The sequence below is a fragment of the Vulpes vulpes genome, chromosome 10, assembly GCF_048418805.1.
Source record: "Vulpes vulpes isolate BD-2025 chromosome 10, VulVul3, whole genome shotgun sequence".
Lineage (NCBI taxonomy): Eukaryota > Metazoa > Chordata > Mammalia > Carnivora > Canidae > Vulpes > Vulpes vulpes.
Window position 1 is genome coordinate 55,056,193 of NC_132789.1, and position 8,782 is coordinate 55,064,974.

General features: G+C 41.8%; 1 protein-coding gene across 1 annotated transcript; it reads left to right on the plus strand.

Moving 5' to 3' along the window:
- The first annotated feature begins 7,570 nt into the window (after positions 1 to 7,570).
- Positions 7,571 to 8,500, plus strand: LOC140594338 (olfactory receptor 4S2-like). The gene has a single exon (XM_072725280.1). The coding sequence runs from the start codon at positions 7,571 to 7,573 to the stop codon at positions 8,498 to 8,500; it is 930 nt and encodes a 309-aa protein (XP_072581381.1).
- Positions 8,501 to 8,782: the final 282 nt, after the last annotated feature.

Sequence of the window (8,782 nt, forward strand, 5' to 3'; positions counted from 1 at the left end):
CAGTTCCCACATTCGGGGCATATATATTGAGGATTGTTAAGTCCTCTTGTTGGATAGATCCTTGCAGTATCATATAGTGTCCCTCTTCATCTCTTACTACAGTCTTCGGGGTAAATTTTAGTTCATCTGATATGAGGATGGCTACCCCTGCTTTCTTTTGAGGACCATTTGAATGGTAAATGGTTCTCCAACCTTTTATTTTCAGGCTGTAGGTGTCCTTCTGTCTAAAATGAGTCTCTTGTAGACAACAAATAGCTAGGTCCTGCTTTTTTATCCAGTCTGAAACCCTGCACCTTTTGATGAGGTCATTAATCCCGTTCACATTCAGAGTTACTATTGGCAGATATGAGTTTAGTGTCACCATGATATCTATTCAGTCCTTGTTTTTATGGATTGTTCCACTGAACTTCTTCTTAAAGGGGAATTTTAAGAGTCCCCCTTAAAATTTCTTGCAGAGCTGGTTTGGAGGTCACATATTCTTTCAGTTCCTGCCTGTCTTGGAAGCTCTTTATCTCTCCTTCCATTTTGAATGAGAGCCTTGCTGGATAAAGTGTTCTTGGTTGCATGTACTTCTCATTTAGGACCCTGAATATATCCTGACAGCCCTTTCTGGCCTGCCAGGTCTCTGTGGAGAGGTCTGCTGTTACCCTAATACTCTTCCCCATAAAAATCAGGGATTTCTTATCTCTTGCTGCTTTAAGGATCTTCTCTTTATCTTTGGAATTTGCAAGCTTCACTATTAAATATCTAGGTGTTGAACGGTTTCATTGATTTTAGGGGGGGATCTCTCTATTTCCTGGATCTGAATGCCTGTTTCCCTTCCTAGATTAGGAAAGTTTTCACCTAGGATTTGTTCAAATACGTATTCTGGACCTCTGTCCCTTTCGGCGCCCTCGGGATCCCCAATTAAATGTATGTTTTTCTTCCTTAGGCTGTCGTTTATTTCCCTTAATCTATCCTCATGGTCTCTTAATTGTCTGTCTCTTTTTTCCTCAGTTTCCCTTTTTGCCATCAACGTGTCTTCTATGTCACTCACTCGTTCTTCCACCTCGTTAACCCTCGTTGTTAGAACTTCTAGTTTGGGTTGCATCTCATTCAATTGATTTTTTATTTCTGCCTGGTTGTATCTAAATCCTGCAGTCATGAAGTCTCTTGAGTCCTTTATGCTTTTTTCTAGAGCCACCAGTAGCAGTATAATAATCCTTCTGAATTGGCTTTCTGACATTGAATTGTAATCCAGATTTTGTAACTCTGTGGAGAGAAGACTGTTTCTGATTCTTTCTTTTGAGGTGAGGTTTTCCTTCTAGTCATTTTGTTCAGTGCAGAGTGGCCAAAAACTTGTTGTATTGGGAAAAGGAGAAAAAGAGAGAGAGGAAAAAAATGAAAGAAAAGAGAAAAAGAAAAAGGAAAAAAGAGAAGAAAGAAAGAAAGACAAAGAAAGAAAGGAGAAAAAAATGGGTGGGGGAAGCAAGCAAATCAAAAAGAAAAAAGAAAAAAAAAACCACGTGGGAGTATCTTCTGATTCTGTATATTTTAAGTCCCTTGACTTCCCCCTGGAACTTGTCCGTCTAGTTGGTCTTCTGGGGGAGGGGCCTGTTGTGCTGATTTTCAGGTGTTAGCACTTGGGGGAGCTGCTCTGCCCCCTGCCTGGTGCAGGGCTCAGTGGGCGTTGTTTACCCCGTGAGGCCCCAGGAGGAACAACCCCAGTGCTGGCGGCCAGCTCTGGAGCCCTGGAGTTAGCCACAGTAACTATGGAGCTCTCTGCAGGGCCTGGATGCTCCAGGGCAGGGCCTCTGATCTGCTCAGCTCGGGGCAGGAGCGTCCTTGCTGTCCTGGGCCCTCCCGGCCTCTGCCTGTCCCGGGGGTAGGCCTGATCCTGGGCTGTGTCCCGGTGCCCAGTGCTCCCGGGCCTGCGCTGTTGGATTCGCGCTCCCCGCCGCGCAGGCGCCTCCACGGAGTCAGGCCTGAACCTCTCCGAGCTTCTCCCGGAGCCGCCCACCCCCCTCTGCACAGAGTCCCTTCCTCTGCCCGAGCCCCTCCGAGCTGCTCCCGGGTCCAGCCGTGCGTGCTGCAGCCCTTCAGGGAGCTCGGTGCACTCTCCCAGGGCGCAGGTGTCTGTTAGTGTCCCACGGAGCCTGAGGGCATCCCTGCCCACCTGGGGTCCTGCTCTAACACTCTGCGAGGCCTTTCCGCCTGGGAAGGTTGGTGCAGCTCCTGCTCCTCCGGGACGGGGCTCTCCTGTCCTGGGGACACTCGCCCTGGCCTCAGCCCGGCTCCTCGCGGGGCCCCTCCCCCTTGGAGGCCTTTTGTTTCTTTATTTCTTTTTCCCCGTCTTCCTACCTTGATAGAAGCGCGAACTCTTCTCACTGTAGCATTCCAGCTGGTCTCTCTTTAAATCTCAGGCCGAATTCGTAGATTTTCAGGATAATTTGAAGGTTATCTAGGTAATTTGGTGGGGACAGGTGATTTGGGGACCCTACTCTTCCGCCATCTTGCCCCTCCTCCCATTTTTCATTTCTTATGCATTCATTTATTTAACAACCATTTTCTGAGTGCCTATTATGTGGCTGGAAATGGGGTAGACCTCTTGCCATTTGGGTGTTCCACCAAGCATCAGCAGATTACCTGAATATCTAATTATAAAGTCTTTCAACAAACACCAGAAGAAGATGAAAAGCATTCTAAGACAATATGTGATCTCAGATAATTGGGGAGAGTAGGGCAGAGAGTATGGCCAGAAGTAGGACAGAGAGAGTAGGTCACCTTCATCATGCTCAGCTCACCACTTATGAGCGTGCAAGCAACGTAACCTCTTGATGCTCCTTTGAGTATACAGTGAGGACAGTAACAGCACTACACAAAAAACTACACAAAACTATTTGTACAGCTCCACTAAGCATTTCTACATAAGGTGAGACTGCTTATGTTATGTCACTACTATTAAATATTATGTTAAAGGGAGATAAAGAAAAAAAAGTGAGATAAAGGCTGAAAGAAGGCTATATGATTGCTTGATCCTAGAGAAACACAGGACAGAAAGGAGAATTAGGGTTTTTGACTGCAGGCCTCTGCCACATGACAGTAAAATACCTAGAAACTCCTCCATTCACATTGAAAGCAGCCTCGACACAAGAACTTCATGTTTAGGTGATATGTGCATTCTCAAGACACATTTTAAGTGTTTTAAGAAATGTTCTTGTTAACATCATACTTTTGAGGCTATCATAATTAATTGCCCCAGTCTTGTGCCATTGTTTGTGCCTTTGAACTGTTGGCAGCTTCCTCATATCTCTATGCCTCTGAAGATGTTGTTTCCTTTGCTGGAATTATGGACCTTCTCCTTGCCTTCAGTACTCAGATTAAGAGTCTTACCTTCTTGGAAGTTGTCTCTGATCCTATCCTTGTAGAGTTTTATTAATTGGTCCTCATATTAATCTCATAACATGGTGTGCTTATCTTTAATGAGCACAACACTCACCATATCTACTGCAACTCTCTCTTGTTTTTAGGGCTGTCCCATTATTGGATGGCCTTTGTATCTGGAGGATCTGGCACAGTGTCCAACCAAGAATAACTGCTTGAGCAATTTTTCTTTCTTTCTTTTTTTCCAGATTGTGAAGTAATTGACACATAACAATGTGTAAGTTTAAGGTATAAAAGATGTTAATTTGGCACTTATGTATTGCACCATGATTACCACCATAACTTTGGCTAACACTTCTATCATATCATGGAATTATCATTTCTTTCGTGTGTGTGTGTGTGGTGAGAACATTTAAGATCTAGTCTGTTAGCAGTTTTGAAGTAATCATTGACTAAAATCACTAGGCTATGCGTTAGGTCCTCAGAACCTATTCATCTCCTGGTTGCAGGTTTGCACCCCTTCACAACACCTCCTGAATTTCCCCACCCATATGCCTTGATAACCACCATTCTACTCTGTTTCTACAAGTTCAGCTTTTTTAGATTCCACATATTAATGAAATCACACATTTGTCTTTCTCTGACTAAATGTGTTTTTGAAGAAAAGAAAGAAGGAAATGAAGAAAAAAGAAACTTAGGAAAGAGGAAAGGGAGGGAGGAAGGAAAGAATAGAAAGCTAATGAAGAAAGAGAAAGAGGCATGGACAGTTTTTCATCTCAAAAAGAATATGAGCGGAGAATTCTGGAAAAACCACACTTTCGCAGTTGGCCATTCCTTGTCTAGGCAGCCCCTTTATTTTTAACCTAGAGAGTCAAGCAATAACTATTGCGAACAACAATAAAAGGCACTTCTGTGATGCAACATGATAATCCTATTTGCCTAAATGGGATGAATCGTATTTGAGCATTTATTGTTGTTGTATTTGTGCAAACACAGAGAACTTTAGTTATGACCTGAAAGTTCATCCTGTAATTTAGTAACAAATGTTATAATGCATCACAAAGGCATATTCACCAATTTTTGTCAAGCCTCCTTTTAAAAAAAAACTATTATTTATTTGTAAGAGACACAGAGACATAGGAGAGTGATAGGCAGGCTCCCCACAAGGAACCTGATGTGGGACTCGACCCCAGATCCTAGGATCATGCCTTGAGCTGAAGGCAGATGCTCAACCGCTGAGCCACACAGGTGTTCTCCTGTCAAGCTTCAACACCTAATTGCCTTAAAACTCATTTGTGTCATAATAGGACTGAAGCAGGATGTTTACTGTGCCACTAAACTAAATATTTTGCTTGTATACTTGAGCTTCTGCAAATTAAAAATGAAATTTTAAAGGAAAACAGATTAATAATTTTATAAACTTAGTATACTTGGGCTAGTGGTCCAATATAGTGATACTGAGCATCAACTACCTTCCTTTATACCAACTTTGAGTAAATAATGTAAAGCTCTAAAAATGGCCTGCATATTTTTAACTAGTAATTTACCAAGTAACAAGTAATTTACCAACTTCAATAAAGTTTTAAAAGGGGTTACCTAGTGGTTACCTAGTGGGAATTATACTTGCACTTTCTTTGTTTCACAATCCTCTCCAGATCGCTACCTAATCACCCGGCTAGCCATTCCCTCGGGCTGGGATGATGCATACACATTTCTGACAGTTCCTCTTGCATCAGGAATATAGAAATAGAGCCTTGCAATCCAGATCAGAAGCCAAGGCATAGCCATAAGGTCATAGAATCCGAGAGAGAGAGAGAGAGAGAGAGAGAGAACAAGTAATGTAGGACCACTTCTCAGGCTCCAGGTGTAATCCTTCTGTGAAATGGCGACACACACATAAGAGAAGCATCACTATACAGATTTTGGTCTTTTAGCGTGAATATCTAACTAGAGATCCCAGTTCCATCTCAGAAAGCTTTATTGATCCAGGAAGATCTCCAGTTACCCAAATCCATGTCGTGGGACCACACTCCAGGAGATGGCCAGAGTAAGTTTCCCATATGTAATGATCAATTAACAACCAGGGAGACAGGTGAGGGCAACTTTCATTGATTCAAATCATATTCAAGGATAAAAACGGAATGTTTAAAGTCTTCATCCACATGACAACATCTGTACTAATAATTCTAAGTAATTTAGGAAATAGTTTACTGTATTTTAAAGTGTGTTTCACTATTATTTCCATTGGAATTTAGTTCTAGCTTTATACAAACAGTGCAGCCTAGGTAATTCAGTTTCCTCTGTGCACTACTTTCACCAGTGGTTAGGTGAGTGGAAGGAAGTCAGGTGATCACGAAGGTGTTTTTCATTTATGTAAGTGTAGGATTTTGTATAAGTTATGGCTCAGTCTAAAGAGGATTTGAGAACGTCTCTTCAAGGTATTTCTCTAAATAAATGGTTTTATGTCAGGTATTGGGTTTGATCTATCTTTTTATGTTCACAGCACGATACCAGGTGCAGAGAATGTGCTCCACAAATTTTTATCAGTTGAAAGGATAAATAAATATTGGTGCTGTGTGAAATGTAGAAGATGAGAGAGATGGTACCTTAAATAGTCTGTGCTGTGTTACATCTATACACGTGCAGAATTTTTCAAGACTTTACCTACTCAATGTATTATTCCTTATCTCTTAGTTCCATAAATAGCAAGTTATTTCCTCAGTTGTGGACAATCAGAGGAATAGGATAAATTGGGACTTTAAGTGTTTCTATAGGTAAAAGTTCAAAGGATTGACAGGTAATAAAATGATGTCAAGTGACCAGAGACATGAAAACGTGTACACTTGTCATAATGTCTCTGTGAGGGATATTGATGTCAAGGATGCTATGGCACAAAGAGTTTTCTGTGGGATGGAACTTCCTGTTAGGAAACAGATCCAGAGTATTTGCTCTCCTCTCCTTGCATGTTGCTCACAGAGGAAACTAAGACTGAATCTCTTTCCCAGAGGATTTCAGGGAGCTTCAGTCTTGCTATTTGTTTTATTTGAAATAATTTAGTGGGGTTTATGGAGTCAAATAAGGGAGCAATCTTATTTCTTTAACGCCATTATCACTAGTATATGTTCTTTGGTGTTATCTGAGAGACCGAATTTGACCTAAAGAACCTGGACAGACCTGTGGAAATGATCCATCCCATACAGGCCCTGCCCACAGTGTTCAGACGTTTGATAGTGATGCTTCTGAAGTTCTTTCACTGACATGATTATGACTTAGATTGACTGGTAACTTGTTGCTTTTATGTCCATTAATTAATTTGATCCTTACATGGGGGCATTATTCTTTCCCAGGGGAGGACTCTGAAGTTAACAGAAGTGAGGAAACTTGTGTTAGGATGGCACAGCCTGTAAGAGTCAGAGCTGTTGAGTCAGGCCCTATTGTTCTATCTTTAAGTCCTGTGCTCTTTCTCCCAGTGAAGATAGTAGAAGATCTTGGGTCTTAGACTTGGATTAATTTTAAAGGCTCCCGAGGAGACCCCAGATAAAATTGAGATTGTCACTATTCAGGAGGAATATAGCAACTGCCCAAATGTCTTTGGGTATCCTTGCTTGAAACCCTAAAGTGAGCCATTCAAAAATCTGGACTATATTCTGGTACTACTCTAGCCCAAGAACATACTTGAGAATGTGGGTGTCAGCACTCGATACTTTTTCTAAACATGAATCACATGGAAATACATATACCTGGAAATTAGGAGATGAACATAGTAAGGATTTCGGTGTCCTAGGATGACTCCTTCCCAGGCTTCTCCCTTCTTCCATTCAGCATGTTCTCCAGTCATGAAGATGAGTGATGATAATGATATATTCACTTATAGTGTGACATGTGCATAGTGCTTCACAAGTGATCCTTATACCACTTAAATGGTGTGTACTATTCTTACCCACATTTAACCCTTGAGAAAGGAATGATAGTTAAAGTGTAACAGAAAATCCAATGTGAGTCAATGATGTGGTAAGAAAATTAATGGTGAGAAAAACATCCATTAACTGTGTTCAAGAGATACAAAAAGCTTCCTTACTATATTTAGCATCCCTTAAGTATTTCCATAAGACTGCTCCTGCCCACCATGCTGACAATGGCTTACGATATTTATTTATTTATTCTTGCAGAGAACCAGAGCCATCCAACCAGTATCACCTGGGTCCCCATGGAAGTGGCTAACAATGTCACTGAGTTTATATTCCTAGGCCTCTCCCAGGATCCTGGAATGCAGCTGATGTTCTTTGCCTTGTTCCTCTTCTTCTACATCGTGATCATGGTGGGAAACCTGCTCATTCTACTTACAGTCTTCTCTGATCCCCGGCTCCACACACCCATGTATTTCTTCCTCAGTAACCTGTCCTTTGTGGACATTGCCTATTCCTCAGCCACAGCACCCAAGATGATTGCAGACTTTGTTTCTGAGAAAAAGACCATTTCCTACTGGGGTTGTGTAACTCAGATGTTTACCTTCCACTTTTTTGGTTGTGCTGAGATTTTTGTCTTGACCGTTATGGCTTTTGACCGTTATGCTGCCATCTGCCAGCCTCTCCGTTATACGACCATCATGAGTGCCAATACTTGTATCGTGCTGGCATCACTGTCCTGGCTGGGAGCGCTGGGTCATTCCTTTGTTCAGACCCTACTGACCTTTCAGCTGCCTTTCTGCCATAATCAGGTCATTGACCACTACTTCTGTGATGTCCACCCAGTCCTAAAGCTTGCCTGTGCTGATACAACCCTGGTAAACATGTTGGTGATTGCCAACAGTGGTCTCATCTCTTTAGGGTGCTTCCTCATTCTTCTGGCCTCCTACACTGTCATTCTCTTTAGTCTTCGCAAGAGGTCTTCAGAGAGCCGGCGCAAGGCTCTTTCTACCTGCGGGTCTCATTTCACTGTAGTAACGTTCTTCTTTGTCCCTTGTATCTTTATTTACCTCCGTCCATCCACTACTTTCCCCCTGGATAAGGCTGTATCTGTGTTCTATACTACCATCACCCCAATGCTGAACCCGCTCATCTACACTCTGAGGAATGAGGATGTAAAGAATGCCATGAAACGGATATGGAATAACATGGTCTCCTTGAAGGAAAAGTAAAAGGATAGGTCATCAGAATTGTAAAATCTGAGAATTAGCTAATAAAATAATTTGAGTCTATTTTCTTTTTCTCTTTTGAGGTGGACTAAACTTAGACCTTTCCATAATGTCAAGTCTATCTTGTCTCACTTTAGGAGAGTAAACATGTCAACTCATTAACTCTTTTAGATCCCTTCAATTCAAATTATGCTTTCTTAAGCTAATGAATGATTTAGAATGAGTTTATGAGAGAAAGATATCTCTGAGAAATCTGTCTATTTCACTTAAAAATCAGTGATAGAT

Coding starts and splice junctions, on each gene's coding strand:
- LOC140594338 (XM_072725280.1), top strand. CDS start 7,571: ATGGAAGTGGCTAACAATGTCACTGAGTTTATATTCCTAGGCCTCTCC.